This window comes from Folsomia candida, unplaced genomic scaffold, assembly GCF_002217175.1.
Source record: "Folsomia candida strain VU population unplaced genomic scaffold, ASM221717v1 Fcan01_Sc006, whole genome shotgun sequence".
Lineage (NCBI taxonomy): Eukaryota > Metazoa > Arthropoda > Collembola > Entomobryomorpha > Isotomidae > Folsomia > Folsomia candida.
The window spans coordinates 8,617,154-8,644,009 of record NW_019091198.1 but is presented as its reverse complement, the minus strand read 5'-3'; the positions used below and the strand labels follow the sequence as shown (position 1 = coordinate 8,644,009).

The window sequence follows — 26,856 nt, the reverse complement described above, 5'->3', positions numbered from 1 at the left end:
TCATGTCAAAACGCGTTTTTTTAAATCTCTCACAAAACCAGTTGACTCAACTGTTTCAGTGGAGATAAAAAGTTCACAATGCAACACATTATTTGCTAAGCAGATTTTTTTCCGCGTATTTTATTCCGTCCCTGCTTATGGTAAAGGTTGAGTGATTAGTCATGCCGGAGAAGAAAAAAAGAGTGGTGGGAATGGGACATGATATCGTTGACAAAAGTAAAGTTTTTTATTATTGTGTGATCCCACGAAAAAGTCCAAACTTTTACTGTATTTAGAATAAGACGGAAATTATAATCAGTGAAATTCAGAATAAATGGAAATAATTCCTTTTTAATCTAGTTCCTGTTACGAACCGACTTGTTTACGTAAGTCTGCGTATATATGCATATTCACGTGTTCCGTATTCCCTTTGTTGCCACTTGTTCCCTACTAATTCCTCCTACATCCATATTAATCCATTAAAAAGGGACAAAGTTATTGCTCCATGTATATTCGTATTTAGTGGCGTCTTTTACTCCAGTCTGATAGCTAGGTTTTGACGGTGGTGGGTTTGTGCCACTGTCAAAAATAGACCATGTCGGCGGTGAATGATTAATTTAAAAGGGTGAACTAAGGAGAAAGAATTGAAGAGAGAGAGAAAGCGAGAAAGAAGAAAATATGAAAATGGAAATAGTAATGAAACTCTAATTTGTGTTGGTTTTCACACTTTGCGGGCAAAATGAAACAGGACATGGGCGAAGCATTAATGCACACACTTTCTCCTCTCTCTAAATAACTAATGGAGTGAAAGGTGCACGGTTTTGGTCGTGAAGTAGGAGCAAAAGGGGCAAAATATGGTGGTGCATGTTATGAAAATAAATTGATCTATTATTCTATGAACGTATTAATTTGGGGGAATAAGCATACCACATGAAAAATTATTATGATTGTGTCATTTCTTTGTGACCAGAGAGAGGAAATTGTGAGTGGGGGATGGGATTTGGCCTGTCAAAGTCAAAAGTCAGGCTATACAGACAAGTTTCTTTTGCAAGACGATGATTGTGCAGAGGTGGTGATGATGGTTTAGGAAACGTATTTTTACTTCCATGCGAAAATAGATGAATGGATTGATGAATGGTTTGCTGGGTGGTGAAACCTTTTATTTTCTACGAATTAGTGTGAATCCATGCACTCGTGAAGTCGGAAAAGGATGGTGATATATATGTACATATAGAATAGCAAAACAACTATGATAATGTTGTGTTTGCTCTACATTATGAAATGCTGAATGCATCATCACTGATTCCACTGTTTGATGAGATAATGGCTGAAAAACACGCGTTTTTTCGTGGATGAGCAGCAGCCAGCGTGTTGCACTGGTAAAAATTGAGACTGGGGGAGATTGGGCATAATACATAAGTAATATTGGCTGGGTATTTGTAATGAATCCGAAAAAAGGTGAGTGACTGAGTGAGTGAGTAAGTAAAAAAAATGGTGAATTAAGATTGATCAGCTTACCAGCAGGGTTGTGATGGCCGTGGTGGTGGGGATAATCATAATCGCCGTTTTCTAGCCGGTGCTTCTTCATCGACAGGAACTGTCCGCCGTGTTGTGAAATGGGAACTAGTGGCACTGAAGTCCGCTTCGGTGGCCGACCTGGCCTGGAACTAACAACATTTTGCTCATTTAATCCGCTCCGAAATGCAACGCCAACTGCACGACCCACTCATATTTGCTCGTCGTCGTCTCTCTGCTACTGATTTATTTACACTAATTGGTACATATATTTTATGTTAAATGCGAAAGAATAACAAGGTCGGGGAATGATCATGTTGTGGGGTTCGCTTTGCCCATCAAAATGAGAAAGAGTAGATTTAGGGACGTGTAATGGCTCTTGTTTATTTTTCATGCATAACAAATTGTGCATGTTCCCCTTTTAATCAACAGTTTCAACTGCTAATTGCTGGATGAGAAGTTGGAAAGTGAATTAACCCGTAATTAAAGAGTGGAGAAAGTCAAACTAAAAGTATTTTTGAGTCATATTGTTTCATGGGAGAGCGAGGAGTGGGGGCAGTCAGTCGGTGGTGGTGGAAGAGAGAGGGAGATCAAAGGACTGAATTGGAAATATCGATGGGCAGGTTGTTGTGATGGCTAATTAAATTTCAGATTTCTGAAACTTTTCCTTTGTGGTTGGTTCTGTTTGTGAGATTCTTTGAGATAAGCAGCAAGAGAATGGAAGGGGTTTCCTGCTGCCTGGACATTCTTTCTTTTCCTCTCACATCATCAGACCCCGTAGGTAGTGGTCTGATATTCAGAAAGAGCAGCAGTAAAGAGGACCCGGAATGGTTGTCATTTGGGTATTGAACACGAGACAAGAAGTAGAGAGCAATTCGGCTCATATTACAAAACTCTGGGAATGAAGATGAAGCCGAGATAGTGGGAGAAGTAGAGGACCAGATATTAATTCGATTTTTAGTTTTAGTAAGAGTCCCCGAGTTGAAAAGTTGAGTTGGTTGGGTGCTCTCTGGGATGATTAGTTCATCGTTCATTTCTTCTCTGGCTGGCTTTTTCCTCCTCCGTGCGAGCGGATGGAGAGATGTGGAAGCTGACATAATTTGGGAATGTTAGCTAGCTGAGAATATAAGTATTGCGGTAAAACCGCTGAAAAATCTATTTTTTCAAAACTAAAGATACTTACAATATTCTACAAAAAGGAGAGAAAAAGTAACAAACAAGGCGTAGAAAACATTTACCTGTATATAATATATTAGGAAAAAAATAGGAGCAATTTTTGGGTATTTCTAAAGATTCCTTATTATCTTAAATATGCTAATAAAAATATAAATTACGTAAACTATATGTTAAGACGAACATGAATAGCTCTGTAGGATTATAAACTTTTATTACTGGTTTTTAATGCATGAATTCCTCAGTTGTAGCTGTGCACATTAGCCACGTATTTGTTCTCATTGTATTTCCTAAACATTACATGGTTGTCAATTAGGACGAGACATTTCCGATATTATTGTTTTTTATTCTTTATTTTACCTATTTTGATTGCCCCTATTTTTTCCCTAATATATTATATACAGGTAAATGTTTTCTACGCCTTGTTTGTTACTTTTTCTCTCCTTTTTGTAGAATATTGTAAGTATCTTTAGTTTTGAAAAAATAGATTTTTCAGCGGTTTTACCGCAATACTTATTTGATGCTTTTCACCTTAATATTAAAAATATGATAATTCAAATAAGTAAAAAAAATACGTTTTAATTGCAACGAGCAGTCCAACTTTAATTCAAGAGATTCAAATTGTTAATATTACAAATCATGACAATATTTTGATACTCTATATATATCTATAAGGCGCGCAGCCGAGCCATCTCCGCTATAAGTTTGTCGGGTGGTTTCGCAGTTAATTTGTTGTCGTCCTGTTCCAATATAGCGACTCCATCCAGTGTCCTGACGCGACTTAAGGCAACGTAGGCTTGCCCATGGGCAAAAATCTCGGCTCCCAAATAGATCACTGCTTTATCTACGGTGATTCCCTGTACCTTGTGCACTGTCACTGCCCAGCAAAGGACAATAGGTAGCATCCATCTTTGAATTTCTTCCTTTGCTTTCCCTGTGTATGTCACATCTGTAGGTTTTAACTCATAGACACCTTCCCGAGTCCCAGCAATGCGCCAATCGTCAAATTTCACCAATACACTTGAAGGGAGATCGCCGTGATGATGTTGTTCCCTTGCAAGTTCTTCCCACTTGAACCCGACGACCGTTCCCATTGAGCCATTGACTAAATAACGGTTTGTCGGCGAATTCCGGATTACCATAATTCTTGATCCAACTGCTAAGTCAATGGAACTTACGAAGCCACCACATTTATTGCTGTCTCTGTGGCTATATGCCAACGGAGCACGGGATCCAGCTTTGGTTCCAGAAAAGAAACTATCCCTCGCTTTGATAGTATAGACTTTTATGTGAGGGTCACTACGAAAAGTCCTGGTCTTGAGTCGGTTGTAAATAGATGCCTGATTTCTTGTAGGAAATATTCTAATAGCATCTTTGAATTTATCTTTCATAGCGGTGCTCGAAGTATCTTCACTAAACTCTCGCATCCGCAACTCATGGAGATCAGTAGTGGTGATGTTTCCTTCTCGTAGGTTGTTACAGATATATAAGAGTGGATCTTGACCCTGTCGCATGTTGACCGTAAGTTCTTTAAAAGCGAAATTCTTCCAAAGGTTTTCTTCCGCTCCTAACTGTCGTGGCTGATCATAGATGCAGTGCCCATTAACAGGCTCCAACTGGAATAGATCTCCCACGACAATAACATTTTTCCCTCCAAATGGCAGCGTGTTGTCGAAACATTCTCCCAAACGTTGGCTTACTTGACGGAATAACTAAACAAAAATATTTTAGTTAACTTATTAAAGATGACTTATAATATTTCCTAAAATTACGTATTAATTTAGTTATTGATAATATACTAACCTCATAAGATATCATTGATACTTCATCCATGATGATCCACTCAACATCCCGAAATTTATCTCGCATTCTCTGCAGCATTATTGCGCCAAGAGGAGCGTAACGTGGAACAGAACCAGATTCTACAGCAAGTTGGAAAGTGCGATGAAGGGTTTGTCCATTTATATTTAAAGCTGCCACTCCAGTTGGGGCGGCCAAAAGTACACCTGCTGGGCCTGGTCCATCTTCCTTCGCACAGATGAGGTTCGTCATCAAGGAAATTAGGAACGACTTTCCTGTTCCACCAGCTCCAGAAATGAAAAGTTGTAGTTGACCTCTGCTAGGATCGCATAAATGTCCTTCAATCATGTCGTATATGAATTTTTGGTCTTGGTTCATTTTTAGCTTCTCAGCCATGAAGCAGGCTTCATTCAGAAGTACAATCCTATATTCTTCTTGAGCTGGAAGCACATTACTTCCGTCATAGACGTCAGGAAGGTATTGATACTCCTCGACCTCATGGATTGCAAGCGTTTCTTGGGGGTCCTGATTAAGATCAGCTAGATGAAGAGCTACTGCTTCAAGATCTTTCTCTATATCAGGACGTATTAAAGGGAAGTCCAAAGTTGTCCTAATATTGGCCTTATTCTTCTCAAATGCATCTGTAACAGATTCCCCGTCCGCCGTGAAATTCTCCTCAATGAATGGAACGTACAGTAGTAGATGGCTGTAGATAAAGTTTTCCGCGTCGGAGTCACTATGAAATGGTGGGCTCTTGATTACGGCGTACTTTGCTCTTTCTCTCCAGAGTCCCATAGACCTATCCTTAAGGTAGAAAGATCGTGGCATCAATCGATTGGCATGTAGTAGTTGGTGTTCTTGTTCCTCTCCTTCATCAAAATCATCATCTACCTGTTGATAATTTCGTACGGGCTGATACTTGGAGGCGAATTCGAATAAACATATATTTCGTAGATCTTCAGGACGATTGCAATATTTGTCAATTATCTTACTAGAATTAAAATAGGCAACTTAAATTTCCTGTTTTATTTATACATTTTTTTCATGCAATTTTACTGTACATACCTTGCAAATTGTACCTCATCCCTTTCTAGATATGCATTTTTCTTCAACAATCTGATGCGATCACCAGGTAGATAGGTCGGGATGTATACAAATGCACGTGACGTATGTCTCATAGGAAGATTTGCCATACGATAGGCAGCTTCTTGGGATCCTACTGTCCTGCGACTTAATAAAAGCCGAGAGACCTATATGAAAATATGAATGATGAATAGTACCTCTTAAAATTTTTTGGAAAACTAAGTAACGAAATCCATACCTTCTCCATTTGTACCCGTATTGGTTGTCGACTTTCACGGAGAGTCTGAAGGGTGTGTCGAATGTCATCACGGAGGGTTTCAGGTTAATTTTTCCCGATATACTTTGCTATATAAAGGGCGACAGCGGCAACGCCTGTTACAATCTGTATATCCATGTTGCATCGAAGAATCTTCAGCAGTGTCGGATGGTAGTTGTTCACCCGCTCTTCCCCTTGACAACGCCTTAGGATTACTCCATGACCATTGTTGGTTTCTTCCAGAGTGGTTTCAGATGCAAGAGGTCGTGGAAACCCAAACCGACACGTGGAACCTTTCTTAAAGCACGTGGTCGTATCTTTGTGCGACTGATATCGCCGTACAATATCCTCCATTCCACTACCTAGAAGTCGGCACGACACGTTGCGGTCGATAAAGTTTATTCCTTCAGGTGTGGAAAGGTTCGGTGCATCCTGAATCCATATAAGTGAATGAAGGTGTGGACTACCTCGGTCTTGGAACTCTACCCGGAATGTATAGTCCACTACTGGCTTTCCAAATATCGTTTGATCCTGGTTCAGTAATTTTATTAATTCATTTGTCCTGAGATTGAAATGGCGGGCGGCGGCGACAGGATTTGAGTTTAATAACTCCCGACGAAAGTCGAATGGCATATCTTGAATATTGTCCGGAGGAGGGTCGTCTTTGGGATGACCGGCCTTCCACATTGCATTGAGCACATCAGCTGAGCCCATGTCGTCGTAGGAAACCGTTAGAAAAAATATTGGCGGACCAAGCCTCATAATCATTGCCATTATGTCCCCCGTATACCTCTTCCAATAAGATCTGGAGCCACGAATTGCGCTCATGTATAGATGTAAATTTTCAGCTGCAGGAGCGTTATCATTTTCAGAATCCTGGTATTTCATGTTCCCACAGATATTAATTTTTGCTCGGATAATCGACTCTTCAGATCTTGAAAGTGCATAAAAGAGATAATCTATGCGGTGGAACCGAGGATCTCCCGACATTACCCTTGTCTGAAAGTATGCATGCGTGGTGATGCGAAATCGTTCATCTCTCTTTTCATCCAATCCAAATTTTCCATGTGGGAAGCAGGTGATGAAACATTTTTCTTCTAAGTGATTCTCAGAAGTTAATCTCACGGGTGGAGCTGCAGTTCGATTGAGATTGAATTTTTCCAGCTGTGGCTCTATGTAGTCCACTGGGTGTAGCAAACAGTCTTCCGCAGCTTCTTCACCAAAAACCACAGTTTCTGGTGGCAGATCTTCTGGGAGGTCAGACGGTCCCGGAATCGCTGGAGGCGGTGTTATGTCGGGTCCTTGGTCGATTATTGTGAGTTTGAGGGGAGTAATGGTTATGATGGCGGATTCAGGACCTCCCACGCAATTTTTGTTGACAATAGATCTAATATGATTAATACTTTCTGGGTGGTTACGATCGAGCCTAAGGATTACTGCTTTGGCGGACTTAGCTAAAGATATATGGCCTTGCTGACTCCTAGAATGACTGTCGAAGTAGAAAATGTAACGCTCTGTCCGAATCAGTCCCATCGTATAAGCACCTGTGTGAATTTAGAATTGATTAAAAAATATTTCGGCAGCCTGATTAATGTTGATCCTGAAGAGTATTTGCTGTGGTGTTTCTTCTGAGCAATGGGGGCTAGCATGAATGGGCGTAGGCTGCGGGAGAATTGCTCCTTCCTCGGTTGGATCGACAATCCGATTTACCTCGCCCTGATTATTTTCAATATTTGATATTTCGTTCTCCTCAGATACGGTTGCTGTAATATTTGATCTTTTTGCCCACCTCATTTGTTCCAACTTTCGCCGTTTCCTCGCCTTATACGGCATTGCTCGTAAACTTAATTAAAAATTTGTAATTTAAAAAGTACTACAAATATTGTATTTATTTTGTATTTTAAGCAGAAATGTCGGGAAGCAACAATGGAGCTGAAGTATCTGCTCGTCGAGTTCCCACACAACAGGGGTACACTGAGACGAGTCTCCATATGCCTACGCAGACAACTTATTTTTTTCTATAAGTAGTAAATTTGTATTTGCATCTTCATCAATATTTTAGTTTGAAAGTTGATAACATATAATTGATGGATTATAAATTCTATACGTATTTATTAACCTAAAAAAATATTTTAATTATATCTAAAGTATACTCGGTGGTTAAATCAAGTTTTTGCTGTTTTGGTTTGAAATTCAGAAATCGCGCCATAACTCGAAAACTAAGGCTTATTTCGAAAAAGTCAATTAGTTGAGGGCACTAGCCGGGACCCTCCCCTATACGAACCCGTTGAGTTCAGGTCACCAAAATGTATCCTCTTGGCTGTAGCTCAGTGGAGAAATTGGTTGCTGAAAACGCGAAATTTTTCGAAAATTCGAATCTGGTGCCATAACAAAGCTCCATTTCGAAAAAATTTTCAAGTAAATATCATAGATAAAATCATTGTGAACATATTTGCTATAGCATGCAATAGTATATCATGCACCCAATTCATTCAGCGAAACATTTAAGATTTCGAATCCGAAAAAACGGTTTTTCTTGAATATCTTAAAAACGGTTCAAGATAGCATAAATTAGAAAAAAGTCATTTTAAAGCTTCCCCAGATGTATCCAATGAACGTTATTCCATCCCTGTAGGTCAAACCGTTTTTTTGTACGAGCGATCGACATTTCCCATAAGAGTGCCGGACAACATACTATATGTTCCACATATAGCACCAAATGTCTCACAATGCCCCCACATTTGAGCTTATGGGGAAAAAATAGAAAAACGGAGAAAGAAAGAGTGGAAAAAGCAGCTCTGATGTCTACTTCCTCTAATAGCCAGCTGTACTCTCGTGCTTGTTGTAGGCGAGAGCGCGAGTGCTTGTAGCAGTGGCATAAAGACATCCATTAAGGAGTAATGTTTCCCGAAAGGGAAAATCAATAACATAAGCATTTAGATTGCATCTTTTCCATCTAATAAGGTGAGGTTGAAACGTTGAAAGAATGTTTCGTTGCTGAACTCTAGATTATTCATTTTCCATGTTGCGCCACACAACTACGACGACGACTTGGAAGTACGAAGCACCACCCAAATTCATAACACAATATTCTCTCTCTCTCCCACGTTTGACTCGGCTTTCATCCTCTCTCTCCAATCCATCTTTTCCTTCTCTAATTCGGATACGAGACGACTCATTGTAAATTACCACGGCCGCACCATCCCTTTCAACTTTTTCAATTAGGCAAATAAAGGTACAGAGGTTAAAAAGCATTTTTCTGTAATTTCCTTTCTTTTCTCGGCTCAAATCCAGGAAAACGTTCAGTTTCTCGCCAGCCAGGCATCCATTATCCCACCGCCGCTGCCACCACGATCAACCATCCGCATGCAGCGATCAACCCCATCATCAAGCAAGACGGGAGAAAAAAAGATGCAACATTTGTTCTCTGCGAAACATTGTTATTATTAATAAATAAATAAAGAAGGAGAGAATAAATATGAGGAAATGAAGACGGAGCTTCTAACAATTCTCTTGTGGTCATTTGAGCAGTTGAGACGTTTCGTGGGGAAAATCTAATTTATGTATGCTGGGAATTTATACTGGTTCCGTTTTAAATTATGTTGTTAGCTTGCTTTTTTATATTTTTACAGGAAGGAGAATTGTATCAGAGGGATGAGTTTGTATATTGGTTTCAATTAAGGGTAGGGCTGCCCTTTTCCTAATTTTACAATATTATACTTTCCCCTCGTGCAATCGGGTTGAGCGGCGAGGATGATGACGATGTGCTACACTTTTCTCTCTGCTCCACCATTTAATCCATCCACAATAAATATTATGTTTCTCATCTTCCATTTTTCTCTATCATCATCATCAGTCACACACAATGTCAATGTCAGGCTGTTGGCTGCCAGTGCCAACAGCCAACCGGCAGCTCAAATTTTGATCACTTTCCACTTTGAAATAGCCGTCACTTTAGAAATCCCTATATTTCTCAGCAACTGATGATGGCATCGCTCATTCCATTTGCGTCCCACCATTTGATTGATATTCGTCCAAATCAAACTTTTAGCATAATTAGCTCCTTTTCTAGGATCGCTTTTTTTGTGTGTACCAAGGAATATTATGAAGTGTATAAAATTATTTAGTTCCATTTCTACATTTTTTTACTTCTCTTTTGGATTCTTTGCATATCGAGTAGTGTCAAAATGTGAAAGAAATATGTATGTACGAAATTGGTACCCAATCAGTTTACAAATGTTGGTGTTACAGAGTTGTGAACTTATTTTTTCATGTTTCCCTGCCACTCTGTAGGAGAGAGGATGGATGATAATATTCGTATTTGAACAATAGTGGATAAGAGAGAGAACTAAGCAGCAAAATAATAAATGGTGATGAGACACTTTCATTCAGTGAATCTGTAGCCAGCCAAGTTTCCGCCGCAGTCGAGATATTGGTTCTCATGGTGTTGGATAAAAAGGAGCAAGATTAATCACTAGCAACTCCCTACAGACACAGCAATCTGTATTTTCCGCCTTCTTTGTCAGTACTTGTCATTTCTCCAAAATCACTAAACTCGAGGAGTTTATGATGCAAAATGTCGACTTGAAGGGAAGCAATTCTTCATTTTTTAACTCCGCGTTTAAAAATATGGTCGCATTTAACTTTCACTTGGCTTGAGTCAATTTATTCGAGTAACCATCATGCTGCTGCTGCTGGTGATGTTCCTCCGCTTTTTTCCTCAAAAAGTGCTCAAGTTCTCTCCTCAAATTCCCTCTTAATGCACAAAGTGTAGGAAATATTATTACAAATGGACTCAACCTCGTAAAAGTAACCGACCAACAAATTGAGTATTAAGACTATGATATTTTATTTTTATTCCGATCAACGCACAGTGTCACCCCTTCAATATCTTCAATATAATAATAATTTATTATATTGCCGCCGGGGTATGGATTCGGCTCGGGTTGGCATAAAAAAAGGAGAACATTTGATTCGGTCATTTGATTCTGGTTGCATGATTTTATTACCATCATTCCTTTTTATGGAGAACTGATGGCAAAAATAAACAAGAATGTCTGTCTGTAACTCCACTGCTGCACTCTGATCATCAAACGATGGCGCAATCAATCGTACATACAAACGGTGGATTAACGAAGATGCTATAATCATGATGATGTTACGAGTCGAAACTTTGAAATTAATTTGCTCTTACCCCAGATTTTCTAATAATAGGAAAGGAATAGAAAGGTCAAACCGTCAGTTCTGCAATAAATCCTAGCCAGCCCGGTTGGGGAGAATAAGGATGACGACACATCCTTGATGCAATCAACCCACTTGACTCTACTCATTTAACCCCGTCGTAATGTGTATGTCGTCATTTCAGAGATGAAGACGAAAGTGGAAGCAAGCAAACAGTGAAATGATGAAGTTTGCATTTTTTCAAGTCTAAAAGGGTTGTCCACAGGATTTCGTCAAGGACCTGTCAACACGAATATGTTTAAGCTCAACCACACCATCGTCATGCAGGGTCTTTCCCTTATCGACGCGAGGAGGCTGATGTGGTTGATAAGTGGAAAAGAGGAGGAGGATGAGAGGGAGATGGGATGAGATGAAGTGCGAGAGTGCCGAATGTCAGTTAGCGTTAGTGGTGGAAGAAAACCCTGTCGCACATTTTCCTCCTTCGACACAATCGTGCTGCTTACACTACTTGGAGGAAGGAATGAATGTGTAAATAGATAAGTGGATTAGAGGGAATGGAAATCAAATGAACGAGCTACTCCTCAACAGCGTCGTGTTCTACATGAAATGTGACGCTTATTGCTGTTTCCCTTGTCTCTTCCACTCTTTTAATGTAAGTAAAAGCATTTAAGCAACGGGAGGATGATGACTTATGATAAGTTTGTACGTCGTGATAATTTGAAATTATGATGAACTTGGTAGGGTATAAATATCTTGGAATAAGTTAGTGAACTACTTGTGGGATGATATGTGGAAGATTAAGTGGACCATGTCCATTTATGTATGGGGAAAATGATACAGAAAGTTTTAGTCAGAAATTCACTATAATTACTGAATATTTGCACTTTTTCTAATGGAGAAAGCACCACAAATAACTTAAAAAAACTATTGACTGAGATACATCATCATATTGTACCAAATCCCACACATATCAATAATCTAACAACCACAGGATTTAATTTTGTCCGTTTTATTTCTTGCATCGCGCTGCGAAAATAATAATTCTATAGAAATCCCGACTTTGGAAATGCCACGGACACTTTCATCTCTCTCTGAAATCTTTTTTGTGAACGTTTAATCTACTTTTGTGTATAATGTTTTTGATACAAGAATTCTGGATTCATCATAAGCCATGGTTGAGAGCACTCTCGCCATGTTTCCCTTGTATCATAATGTTGACATTTACTGTGAGCTGCATTAATTTTCCCAAGGGGAACATCCGCTTTTTTCCTTTTTTTCCATCACGTTATAACCTTATGTCACATTCAATCTTTTTACTCCCTCACCAAAACGATAATAACTGTCTCAAAACACCAAACGATTCTTCGTCACATTCCAACTATACCGCATATTTCTGTATATTTTTGAATTTCCAATTTAATTCTCGACTCATTTCCATGCTCAATTTTTCCTTTCCAAATCATCACCCAAAGAAAGCAGAAGGACGGACGGACTAGATAATCAACCTCAAAATCTCGCATTTTATTCTGTCTCTTCACCAAATCTCCTGCCACCGATTCAAAGTCGCGTGGGACAATCATTTAGTCATTTTCGATCAATCTCACCCTCCCCGTTCTCTCCCATTCTTCTAACGATATGTAAAATGTACATTTCAGCTGGGAATGAGACCTGCATTAATTTTTTCATCACTTCCATCACCAGCGTCACAAAGTGACAGCACTTTTCCGCTTGTTTGCCTAAATCTGGTAAACTTGATGGTTTTATTTCAAATGACAGATTAAACTTTGGAATGCATGAAGTGTATAATGATGAAGACGTCAAAGTAATTATAAATGTGGGGTTAAACACTTATTCTCATTAAAATTTAAATAATACAAGAAATTAATTTGCATATGGATTAAATAATGGTTGATAACATGACTTGTTTTCCACAAAATTGTCGCACAAAATCGCCCCAAAAGTGTAATTGGTGAGAGATGCGAGGAGGGCAAGTTGAGTCAAGTTTTGGTCGGAGAAAGTCAAGTCGAAGACGGCAAGATGCCGAGAAAATGAGAAAAAGGAGGAGGAAAAGTCTGTTGGTGATGACTGGGTGGAGTGGGAATGGAAGTGAATAAAAACAATATAACCGAGATGAAGGGAGTTTTGGGTAACGAGGAGAAAAATAAGCAGTGGTGGCGAGGAAAAGAAAGAAAATAGAGACAGAAAAATTTGGTTTTTTATAATGAACTCAGTAGGATGATCCCATCAGAAGTAAGAGATTAAACTGATATCCTCAGGGAATGGTGAAATAATCGCAAAATACCATTTCCAAAAACGAGCATTCATTTCTTTCTCCGCATACAGCGAGACTCTCGCTCGTTCTCTTTTTGGAAAGTTGGTTGGTTGGTCTGCTTGCTGGCTGGCTGATACCCCAAAGGCTCTCTTTTCTCCATCTCGCTAACTAATCATAATAACATCACACGGAAGGAAGAGAGATGAAGCCAGAAAAAGAAAGCAGCCGTGTTTTCTTTCTTCTTCTTCTTCTTCCTCTTTAACCACCCCAACCCACATTTGCATCCTCCTCCTCCGCCTCCAACATTTGCAACACACTATCAAAAAACAAATGATGGAACACGTGTTTTCATGTATGGCATTAAATGTGATGTGTGTGCTCTCATTTGTACGGACGGAATTTATACAATGCATTTATACAATGCGAGGCAATATGCAGCTCAAATTGTGTATAATCAAAGGGTGTATGCATACATATAAGATGGGATTTTATACATTGTACACAATGACGTCGGAGCCATTAACCTTTCGTAATCCGGATCAACTCTGTCTTAAAATTTATCTTGTTGCAGAATAATATCAACCAATATTAGTTTCATACAAATGTCATTAATCTCATCAAGACTTGGTTTGCCTGGTTAGGATTAGCACAAATTTGTACACTTTCATAGACATGAGACACTTTGAAGTACGTTTGATTTTCTGGTATATTCAGAGTCCCGTCTGAACTTAAATACATTCCTATCTCCACGATAACATATTTCCAACGTGAAATGGAAGTATAATTGGAGTGGAGACGAGCTAGCCAATTTCTTGTATTCTTGTCTGACTCAAATATGTATCTGTCACAAACAGTACTGAATAAATCGTCAGTAGAAAATGTTGCATTTGTAAAACAGATTCTGATATTTGATGACAAGAACAAGATATCGGGATGCATATCGAGATATTATGAATAGTGAGATGGATGCCGAGGATTTTGCAGAGTTAGCAATTTATCTGTCAAACAATAGAACAACTAAATGTTCTTCTCTCCACACAAAACTCCTCCCTTTGATTTACTTGAATGCCAGCTTTGTGGAAATGTCAAAACTTTGTCCGCTATTTGGCTCCGGCTGAAAATAGAGACTAACCAAGCAGCTTTCCCTCCAGGTTTCATCCTCTCTCGCTCGCTCTCCTTGTTACAGAGAGGAATTAAGTTAATTGTATCGTGGCCAAGATAAAAGATTGACGTAGAACGTTTACATAATGTAGTCACAGACAGGCTTGATTATTTTATTTCGTGTTACTCAACTATGGTTGCGTTGTTTCGATTTTTTTTTAAAATTCTCGCATACAATTGGAACACATTGTTATCAAGTATAAACTTATGACTTTTAAAATAATTTAATTTCGTGCAACGCGATTAAATCTAAGATAAAGAAAAGAGTCAGTCGTAGTAAACAACGTTGGTCACAATTAATAATAATACGCTTTGAACAGAGTGGGAACGAACACATAGCGAGTATTATTCCTAAAAAATCTCGAAATCGTGCATCATGTTTTCCGACAAAAGTTAAAAACGAAAAATTCTCCGTTTCCATACTTGAGATTTTTAGATGGATAAATAAGATAAGAGGAGCAAAAGAATGGCCGAGGGGTATCACCCACAGGACAATAATCCGATTTCCGTGTGGAGAAGAAGAAGCGGCACAAGTTCGAGACAAGAAATCGCTTTCATTAACCAATTCCGAGGGTGCATTTATTTCATTGTTGAGTTGTACTTGTCATGATCTGAAACATCTCTCGAAATGTTGGATGATAAAAAGTGGACCTGATCCGCCGACCGACCAATGAACACGTAGCACTCGTACATAATTCTGTGTATGTATGTACTTCTCTCGAGATAAATGCCGAGTTGGATCATGTTTTCACATAGTTTCATATATATATTTTGTTCCCTTGTACAAGTTCATCTCCAATTTGGAGAGTTGATTGAAGTGTTTGAAGGTGCGGGTTTTGCTACGCTGGTGGCTGGTTTGGTGGGTGAGTGAGAAGGAAAGAAAGAAAGACGAATAAAAGGAAAGATTGAGCTGGGTCAGGGTGATCGGGCTGACCACTAAAAACCAGCCGAGTATTAATAAATGGAGAGATTTGCTTGGGAATGATCATCTATCCCAATGGAAGAGGCAATGAATTAGGAAACACTTAATTCGTGCGTAATAGCTGACTCTGAGACGCGAAGGTAGGGCTGTCAGAGCAATAAATTTGTTGACGTTTGTTAAATTATATCAGAAATAATGCTTATTTTCCGAAATGAAATTTGGGTTTATGCAATAATTAGAGCTATTAGCCATTTGGAAGAAGATTTAACAGTCAGGCTTAAAAAAAGCGATAAACGGATGATCATTGGTTGAGTAGAGTAGTATCCCACTAACCAACCAACCCACCCATTGCATTGTTTTATACCTCTCTAACCATGTTTTATGTAACTGTGCAGAGCCAAGAGTTTTGGAATCCAAAAAAGATAAATATTACGTATTAGAAGCTCACAGAGAAATATTTATTAGAGTTTCAAAGAGAGAGAGAGAGACTTGGAGAAAAACGCTTGATCCGCCTTTGAATGAAGGGCACCTCTATTTCAAATCCAAAATTACTGTAATCATTCATTTCAACTTGAAATTTCTTCACTGAGTTGATGATATGTTTCAGCCCGAGCCAACCTCCTTTTTATTTTCTTCATAAACCGATTCCTTTTCCACCACCAGCAGAAGAATCACAGGCACCCAGCCCATCCATCCAGCCGAAGAGGCTGAAAAACCCCTCGTGTCTCATCTCACATACACCCCAAATAAACCAGTAAAGGAAAAACTATTGTTTTCTGGAGACCAATTCACGGCGGTGTAATCCTCCTCGTTAATAATGCAATGGCCACGTATGTACGGCAGCAATTATAAGAATTGTGTGGTGGCTTCTTAATAGAATAGAAGAAGAATCAAACCATTTTCCACTCTTCAGTCTCCACAACGTAAAAAATTATGGAGACTGAAGAAGCAAGAAAAAGAAGACGGGGGCAACTTGAACTGGTACAATTTTCATCTTTAATTTCATCAAAATCATCAAAACCTAATCACCATCGTTTATTATGTTCACAGAACTAATTTTCAAAAACACCTCTTGGAATATAAATTTTCAACAAATTACGTGATTTCGACCCAACAACCGCACAAGTCGATGTTGTTTTCTACCTACGTACGTCTGAGGCCATGGTGGAGTGCATTTTATCGGTGGAATTAATTGCACCGGGTTTGAAGGATTCTTACTAATTTCCACCTGAAACTTCTTCTCGTGTAATGTGTCACAGGATAAAATTAACGTTTTCTCGAACCATTACATTTTATGAGTACAAATTGAATCAGAATGATGATGGTCATCATATTGGTAGAATTATTTTTCCTTTCCGTGGGTAATGTAGCGATTTAAATGGGCAGACGAGTATGCTTTCTGCTTATAAATTAGTATTTTTTCCATTAGATTTTTAACCACAAAGACGAAGAATAAGCAGATGTGGTCGTATTACGAGAGCGGAGGTAGGTTGGGAGAAAAATGGATGGATATGAACTCTGACTGACTACATCTGAAAGAAAGAACATTAAATCAAACCGTTTAAATGCATCTGATTGTTATGGCCACAAGAAATTATAGAGTTGTCGAACAATCGAATATCAATAAGTCACAAAGGGAATGTAACCATCTATTATCTCCATTTTGATGCCATAACACTCGCATTGTGTCGTAATGGGAAAAGTTGTTGTTCGTTCAACAACCCACCTCTAAAAACCTCCACATATCAGTCAAGCCATGCTGAGCAACACATTGTCAGATATGCGACACGAACATAATATTATTACGCTCTCGAATTGTTTTAATGCTACATTATTGTAATTCTTCTTTTCCTTCATAAAACCAAGGGCTAAATGTTAAAAGGTTTCAACTTTATGGATTACACCAAATAACTTTCGCACCAGACTGACTAACTAAAAAGTCTGGTCTATACACGATTTTTTTTCTCAGGTATTTCAGAAAATATTGGCCGAAAGCAATATTTTGACAAATGGTGGAAATGTTTCTAAATAATGGTTGTCCCCAAGATTGAAAACATACTTATTTTCGATTCTTTTCGTGTAGAGGGTGACGACACAAGGCTTCCTGAGATTGGGAGCCAACACCCAATACCAAAACAACCATGAGAGGAACAACGACATATGCGACGACGACGAGAATGAGTATGCGACACGGCACGTACATATCACAGCCAAACTACTGGAACGGAGGAAATGAACGACCAAAAAGGCAAACGGCACTACCAACAAGCCAACTCTATACTCTTTCCATCCTGTTTCGGAGTGAAAAAATTGATGCGAAGCGAGACACATGTTTTAAAGGTAGCGAGCGAGCGAGTATTTTCATCCGAATCTTCCATTTAGCTTATGATCCCGGCATGAAATTATTTCGCCCCAACATCTCCACGGTTCGCATCAAAAACGGAATGCAAAAACAATTTGGACCATGTCAACCCCGGCCAAGTTCATTTTTCATCCGAGGCCCAAGTCAAAAGTAAATACATTCGTAGCCCACTTGATACCGCGAAGCAAGTTATTATACCCTCGCCTTCACCTCTCTCTCGAGTCTGGCCGCGTCGTCGTCCGTGTGTGTGATTCGGTCGGTGAGAGTTTCGCCTCGTCCCACACACGCAGAGAAAGTCAAGTCAAGTCAACAACACAAAATAAAAAAAGTGGTGGTGAGACTCCACTGAAAACCCGTTTCTGTGTTGACACCAACCAGAGTCCCACTTGTGTGAGGGACATCACTTTGATGATGTCAATCTGGATGGACGGATGGTCACACAGGGTTCACATTGTAACGGAACGAGTAAAAGTGTGTGTGCAATTGCATGAAGATGACTCTGCATTTTTGGCAGTTTTGCGGCTGGGGAAGGATTTAGAGAAATAAATCAGGGAAGAAGAAGAAGAGGAAAGCAGTAAAATATGTTGGTTGGTAGGTTTGATTCTCATAATAGGGCCGAGTTGCGAGCGAGGTAGGAAAAGAAGAGGCGAGTCAAAGTGAGCGAAAATGAAAAATCACATCTCATCTTGAAGATGACCATTTCCATTTTGATTTGAAATTAGGTTCACAGTGGAGACGGGGAGTTTCTTGTGTGTAATCGAGCAGAGTGTTTGTTGAACTGCTTGCTTGGGGTGCAGTTCGTATGTACATTTTTATTTGTGAGAGTTGGACTTGGCTCTCTGGGAAAATAACGAGAAGAAGAAGTACGAAGGTTTCCGCGTTTTAAATGAAAATGCTCCTATCTCCTCTCCACCTTTCAACGTAATTTATGATGCAGTCCAGTGGCAAAACATCCCCAGCTACAACATAACCAACAACAAACCGACCAGAGAGAGAGTTGGTTAACCTAACTCAATATTTCTGAATGTGGATTTATGTTCACTTTGTCTCAACTTTGCTTGCTTTGGAACCGCTTTCAACACCCAATCTCCTCCACTTTCCCTTTGAGAATTGCCGTTTCTTCAGCGAGACAACCAGCCAGCCAACCTATTCTGTACGATTCTGGGCTCTTTTTAATGTTGGGTCATATTTATATCTTGAGATTCGCCAGTTTTGCGTAGAATCCAGTTTTAACTTGCTTGCAAAGAAATAAGGTTTTTTCACGAATTAACGATTTTGATGTATCATAGGCCAAAATATGAGTAATTTTTAGCACATCAATATTCCGCAATACAATGGGGGGCGCTTAGCCAGTTTTTGAGATATAAGTCAATATGCTGTTTTTGCAAATTTTCAGAAATTTTTAGAAATAATTTCTAGTATAGACATGCAATTTTTTATCGTCACTCCTACAACGGTGTAGAGGACGACGACGAATGAGACGAAGGTTACTATAATAATAAGATATTTGCCTTCTTTGTACAAATATTTGCACAAATTAGCCACATAGCAAGTATCTACATACTTGAGGATCAATGATAAAGGGAGAGCGTGAAGGAATTAATCTCCTAATAATAGTTTCTTGCAAAAAACTCTCACAATATTTGGACCACATTTAGTAATTGGATGTGTAGAAGCTGTGAGAACACGTAATATATACAAAAATTCATCATCTGTCCGACCAAAAAAGAAGGTGGAGAAGCAAAACCATGTGTGAATCTTGCTCTTACTTACTTACTCCACCTGAGAATAAATAATCAGTATTGAAACCGTTTTTCATCCATCTGCCAACTTGAGAGAGCGAGAGAATCTATTTGACTTTAACGTAATCAACCTGTCATCTCGTAATTTTTGTATTCGTTAAAAAACCAATCAATCACCTATTTTTGCAAGACAGGGTAACCAACCCGGCAGAATGTGCAACTTTAATATTTCATAACAAATCTGCACCACCCGGCTCGGCTTGTTCTCAAAACTCTGAATTTTTTTATAAACTGAATAAAAGGAAGTAACGTTTCAAGGCATCCTCGATACAGTAAGTGATGCATGGTCAGTAGTAGAGAGAGGCAACCTTACAATACAATTTGTTACCACCACCAGTGGCGGATATACATATAAAAATAATAAAAATGTGAAAACGAGATGAAAAATCCACCGGGCTAATTAAAGAGAAACTACGCATGGAGACGCATATCCATCGCTATTAACAGCTTACAAATACAAACTGCGGCGACAGACTAATTTCCAACGCTATTTTTTACTCTCTCTCTCACTCACCACCACGGCTTTCTTTGCAGACCGTCGTCGTCACACCGTTCAACAAGCATTGGATTGAATAGGACGAAGGGTGATTACTTGTGAGGATGCACTTAATATGCTGCCACTACATCCTTCCATCCAGATATATAAATGCAGCAGACACAACTGTTGTCTCCTCTCTTGATCGGTCGCCACATTACAACAAAATTGTATAAATAAGTAGTTGGCTTGGCTCCCTCCTCTTGTGGAACAATTCGCCGGTTGAGTGACCAGGAGGAGCAGTTCGGTGAAATGGAATTGACAATGGACATGAACATAATGGACGATTAAAATGCCAAAAATCCATCTCCCATTATGCACAATCTGGAGTCTCACTTTTACCAGCAGTAGCTGAAAATAATTTTGCAAGAACAAGTCCATTACCTAATCTGGACCAGAAACAGAGAGAGGGAGATGACATTCCATTTATCTTTTGTTTGTTCTCCAACTGGACATTGGTTCGAGGATACTGGTTGCGTTTCGCTTACTCACAGTTGCATTACAACCACTCAGGTTTGACTCCCTCAGAGAGAGAGAGATCTGCAGATCTGCTGCTCTCCCAAAATGGAAATTGTCTCAAATGGAGGTAATTTAGATTGAAAATAGAGAGCGAGATGAGACGAGTGAGAGAAATCGGAGCTGGATGTAGAGACAAAGGGAGAGAGAGAGATTGGTAGTAGTGGTTTGGTTGGCTGGGTGTATGTGAAGATTGAATAGTCAACAAAGAGGAAAGGTCAACAGCAGCCACATGAAAATGTTGGACGAAATTCAATCCATTATTTTATCATCCTGCAACTTTACGTCGTTTTCTATCATTCCCCATCATATTTTTTTTCCTACAGATTGTGGCACTCACTCAGGCGACCCATTCTCAAACAGATTGACGACGACGGGAGGAGGCACATCACTTGGCGGAGGTGACAATAAGTCTCAATTTTATGAGGCCTTTCTCTTTCATCTTGATCATGATTGCGCCTTTATTTACTTACCCACTCTGAGATAAGGTCACTATAATAATTCTCGTCAAAATGAGACACCGTTCGGGCACTTGTTCCACACTCAGCGCGTGAGAAAGAGCATTTAGTTAAAGTTGAGAGGAGGAAAGTTGTAAAAATCAAAGTATTCAAATACATTTATGATCACTTTGTCTGTTTTCTCGCTGAGAAATAATAACTCTTTTTCCGAGAAGGGATGCATGTTAGTTGGTTGGTGAGTGAACCCGTTAATTCCTGTGACGGCTCCACCCGATAAGAAGATCATTAAGTAAAACAAACAGAGAATTAAAGACAAGACAATGAGAAAACAAGTGCATGTAATCTTATGTAAATGACTCTCCTCCATCACTTGTGTCTATTTTTGTTGCTCTTTTTATGAAAGTCTGAACGTGTTGGGAAGAGATTGGTGGTGGTGGTCGGATGGATGCCGAAAGAGCATCGACTAAGGATATCTGAGTAAGTAGAAGTAATGGAAGACGGCTGTGAGTTGGGTAATAATGTGATGTAACATGATGTGCATGTCTTTCAACTCACAGCCAACCAAGCAATATCAATTTTTATTCTTTTGTATCCGATTCAATCAAACATGATTTTACGGGATGAAATCACATAACCACGCGGACACGGACAGGCGAAAAAAGAACTACAGAACATCCATCCATCGACATGGCCACCAGCTGTTCCTCCGAATGATGCCTTTTGTACTTATCCGTCTCCGTCGTCCACCCACCTTATCATATCGCCACCATTATGCCGTTGTGTGTGCTTTATACTAGAACTTACTTACTTTCGCCTACAAAGTAAATGAACAAGATAATAACAAATACTTTGTGTGTGCTTCTGTTCACTCCTTTATATTACTTCACATTTATGTCCCCTTTTTCCCGACTTTGCTTGTCATATGTCAAGCTAATGTGTTTTTTCTCTACTAAACTCAAATTCTTATTCTCGAACGAGCAAATCCTTCATTTCTAGCGTGCGTCACACTTAATTTAGTCACATCAGAGATTTTCTCCTTTATAAAGACTGACGTCCGTCCACAACCAATCCGAAACTGGTTTCCTCCAGAGGTCACAAATTGATTTGGGTTTAGAGAAATTAGTCCACAAAGGAGAAAAGCTGGGTTAAAAAAGAATTCGCTCCTTTCAATAAATACTACCACATGTTCCACCCCTATTGACAGACAAGTATATGAGTACCCACACTTAAAATTTAAAGGAAAATTGGTAATTGCCCATATCACCGATGGGCTGGGTTCTCAGTTCTTCTCCAACCCAAAGATATTGAGAAAAAAACAATGGATTTAAAACCCGCATCATCCTCCGTGTTGCAATAATAGTTCTTTTCCTATTATATAATGGGAGACTTTAGATGCATACATCTCGTCTTATCTACTTACTCACAAGGTACGTTATCCACCTACGTACCTACCAGAGATCAGTTTGGGAAATTGGGAATTAAATTATTTGGAGCAAGAAGTAACGTAAGTGCTGGTGTATTTGTAACTTATTGAAAGGCAACCCAGCAGCCGTGATTTATTCCCAGCCGACTCTGATTTTAATTGTTGAAGTTCAAACCGAGCGAGCACACACATACGGATTCTCACAAGGAGCAGAGACGTAATAATAATGGAGGCAGAGGGGATACATACATATTGCATTGGTTCGAATATTCAATTAAAAGTCGGTTTCTTCTTACACGAGGATTACAATACAATAAAGACGCCATCCTCTCTCGTATCGTATCGTATCTTAACTCGCATCACAATATCTCGCTCAAATTTTCATTTGTAATTAAGCAGGAATATCGGCCAATAAAAGTCAAAAATATTATTATTCCGAGTGGTGGAGAGAGAATAGAAAAGGGGAGAGAGAGATTTTGTAGCATGAACTCTTTTGGGATTTCTGATCACTTCCTTTTCTCCTCTTATCTCCTTTGTTCTGCAGTTGGAAAATAAAATTTAATGTGTTCTAGCTCTTATTCCACCGCCAATCTGGGCAAGAAAAATTTTCTCAAAGCAAAATCAGAAGCAACGATCCGAGTACGAATTCCAAAATCTACTCGGCGCTTGAATGAAAAGAAAATTATTGTTATTGTTAAGACATGATGATCAAAACTCCCAGTTCCATCCACCCCAAAAGCTCACTCCTAAAATTCTGGGATGATATTAGTTAGTTGGGGAGAAGTAAAGAGCTCGATATCTTATTTCGGATCGGAGGAGGCAGTTTAGCCAAGAGAAGAACAAGCCTTGTCTAATGGAATGGGTAATAGAATTTCGCATATTAATATCTAATGCCTACTAAACAATGTCTTTTAATAACCTCTCTCTCCCTGTCATCCGATCGTCTCGTTTTCAACTCTACACGTCTCATTTCAACTTTGCCATGCCGTCATTGGGACTGAAAGACTTTCATCATCTGCACAAAATCTGTGCCTCTTTTTTTACCTACCTATGCTGCCTCTTCATCATCATTATTATTATTACTGCAGTTTCCATTCTTTCTTTGGGAGGAAAAATAATAGAAAAAAATCTTTTCACATTTTATGCGTTGACATTCATTTCCATTGACTGGTTGATGGCAGAGTGGCGCAATTTATTTTAATTTCATCATTATTTTCTACTCCAGTTTAATTAAAATTTGATAAGTTCACCAATCAAGTTGTTTGAATATGCATGGATGTGGATGGGTTTGTTTGGTTATAAACATGGCCCAGTTGAGAAATGTGGTGTGGAAGGCTGTTGAATGAATGAATAAATAATATATTGTTGTGAGGGCGCATTAAGATGTTGATTAAGACAAACGCTGGGGGAAGAGATCCAATCATTGCAGGAAAAGTCAGAACAATTAGCAGCCCTGCCATCACACGAGCAACGGAATGAAACAGAATGAGGATGATTAAGTAGGAGAAGAGGAAGAATCAAAAATTAATAAATATATGCGAGATCAGTGCGAAAAAGGGACGAGTGGATTTTCTTTATTATGAATTATTGTTATAAATGTATTTATAAATGGAGTTCTTGTTGGATGGGAATCCGTGTCGGATAAGGACTAAGAAACAATATCGCAAATTGCAGGAAATTTCAATGAAAAAGACAAGGAATAAGAGAATATAAATTAGTAGAATTAATTAAAAAACGAGGGAACTACATACATACGTTTGATGATGGGAAGTATTACTTATTATGTTGTGCGGTTATTGTGTTGTCTGTGTGATAGGGCAAATTTCTTTGCTTTTCCAATCTGAGATAAGTGGTTACCTCACTCAGAATTCTGTTATTTCTAATTAAGGAGTCAGCATCTGCAATAAAGTGTAGACAGAGTGGAACTATGTATGTAATAGATTTGGTTGGGTATCAAAGTCGCAATTTTATGAAGTTCACTCTCTCTCTCGTGATTCAATTTTCCCCACTATTCGATTTCTCAGGAGCACTCTCGGGTCCTCTCCTCATCTGCCTTTCTTGCTTTCCTCATGTTTAATAGTTAATATTTTGTGGAATTAATTTTCATGCCGAGGGAGGAAATATGAGAAGTTCTTTCCGAGGAACGAGAGACTTGGTCTCTCTCTCTCGTTCTCTCTAATCATCAGTTTTGTGCTATATTTACTCGTCCGTCCACATTAATATTATACTCAATCCCTTTTACACGGGTTATTTGGGCCGTAGTGTTGTCCTCCATTTCGCATTTCTCTGACATTTCCAATTTAACAACCCTTTGGCTATGTGGAGAATAATTGAGCCATTTGAAAGCGTCACAGGACACTTGACTTGTCTTGTCTCACCATCGATGTAATACTCGCTTAAGTTGTATTGTCGATACCAATAGTTGTAAAATATCTCTTCCTCTCTGGGGATCAAATGGCTCATAAATTGTTGCAAAGTCACGAGGTGTCCCACTAATTACCACCGTGTGCAAAATATTACTCTGGTTGTCACAACTCCCTGACGTGGTAATTTGATCGTTAGTTTTAGACGCACAATAAAACTAAAGACGAAGAAGAATCAAATTCTTCTACTATTTGGAAATGTTACTAAGTCGAGTAAAGTTCAAGACGGGGATGGATTTCTGAGACGACGACGACGACGGATGTCTCAATTCCGTTCGGTTAATTAGCAAATTAGAAAAGCAAAGCTGCTGGAGGATTGTATTGATTGAGAGATTGCTTGCTTCTTGTTGAATAATTCCTCTGTTGTACGCAGCACCTCCAGACTGCTTGCTTTGCTACCATGTATCACGAGCGGAGTAATCCGACAAAACCATAATTCCTTTCTCTGATCATGTTGATTACAAACTACACTACAACTTAAGATGAAAGCCTCAAGGTAAGTTCGTTCCGTAGGTGGTGGGAGATTTGTTTTGAACTTATTTCATGTTTCTAATTAATTTTCTCTCTCTTCCTTCAGCACCAAATCTTGGAATTACCAAGTGTATATATGCTAATACCCACATACAGGTCTTCTTTATCCTCCCCTCACTCCATTCAATATCGTCCTCCTCAATAAAGTAAAGGTTAACGATAAATAAGCAGCAATTCTCAGTATGCCCCAGAAAAGTCATACTTCTGATTCTGGTCTGGAAAATTGTTAAACAATATTTTTCCACTTTCACCGAAAAGTATCAAATTCTATCAGTTCCAATTCTTGACATAATTTAACACAAATTTAGGGAGAGAAAGCAACTTATTCTATCGTATTGCACATTCATTGCTGGGCATCAAAGCAAAAGGATGACGGACGAAGAAGAGGGAGATGAAATATAAGACTCTCCGTCATAATGATTTGCCTCTGTGCTCTAGCTGCTTAATAATAAGTTGAGAAGGCAAATGAGTTCAGCACCAGCAGCTCTCATTATTTACTCCAAGAAGACCTGTTAAATAATATGGATAAGCTCGTCTGTGATACGCCTCGTGTGCATGTGAACAGTGCCGATGATACTTTCCTCTCCTGGATCTGAATGATTGTAACAACTTTTCCTTTGCGTCCGTCCAGTAGCACGTAGTTCTGGTGGCGAGGAAATAATGAGCAGCAGCAGCAGCACCAGTTGGTTGTATACATAAGTAAGTACAAGTTGTATGTTGTTAAGATGTTATTAACAGAGCGAATTAATGTTTCCATTTCTTCAGCCTTTGTGGCTTCATCAAAAGAAAGTTGCTAAATGCGACTCGCTTTTCATGTCCAAATGCCGTGGTGTAAAATATTTACTAGATCTTTGTATCCACACCTCCTTTTACTTTGTTAGTGCTAACAACACGGTCTTAACCTATAAGGGAGAACATACGGTGGATATTCACACATAAACCAGCCACTCATCACTATTTAGCATATGTACATATAATCTTTAAGGAAGGTTGCCAAATTCGCTGCATGGGTCAAAATCCTAATATGCGTTGTCTGGAAGAAATCGAAAATATGAAAACTCCCCAAATTTGAAATGGATATGCAAATTATGCAAAAATTTTCGCGTCAAAAATAATATTAATATTTAAGCGGATGAATTGCTAATGATGAGAATTTCAGTGACCAAATATTACCACACGCGGAGAGTCCTCGTCATGGGCGAAGATTTCAGTTGTCTGGAAGATAAATCTTTGCTCAGCACAAGTCATGCAAGGTTCACGCAAAAGCTGAGATCAACAATTCGTACGGCCCTCTCGTCAGCCCTCCCTTTGAGATTAAATACCCACAAAGGCTGTTTTTTGGGCAATTTAAAATGCATAAATTTAATTGCGAATAATTGAACATTTACTTGAGTCGAGGTTAATCAAATGAGCAACAAGAACAACAACATTTCATAATAAGATTTCTGTTGTTGGGTTTTGTCT

At 39.0% G+C, this 26,856-nt stretch overlaps 2 protein-coding genes across 3 annotated transcripts in view; both read right to left on the bottom strand.

Annotated features, from left to right (window-relative positions):
- The window catches only part of LOC110851073 (dachshund homolog 1), a 54,217-nt gene that overhangs the window by 16,715 nt on the left and 10,646 nt on the right, over positions 1 to 26,856 (bottom strand). Inside the window, exon 2 of one of the 2 annotated variants that reach the window (XM_022098709.2) lies at positions 1,498 to 1,640. In XM_022098709.2, coding sequence (XP_021954401.2) covers positions 1,498 to 1,640 — 143 coding nt within the window. Of the gene's footprint in view, positions 1 to 1,497; positions 1,647 to 26,856 lie in introns of both variants that reach the window. The other variant, XM_035852754.1, reaches the window with a different exon arrangement.
- On the bottom strand, positions 3,268 to 5,845 carry LOC118436015 (ATP-dependent DNA helicase PIF1-like). The gene is made up of 2 exons (XM_035852755.1): positions 4,471 to 5,845; positions 3,268 to 4,379 (listed from the first exon to the last, which is right to left on the bottom strand). Exons 1-2 carry the CDS (start codon positions 5,293 to 5,295, stop codon positions 3,336 to 3,338), a joined length of 1,869 nt encoding a protein of 622 aa, XP_035708648.1. The 5' UTR covers positions 5,296 to 5,845; the 3' UTR covers positions 3,268 to 3,335.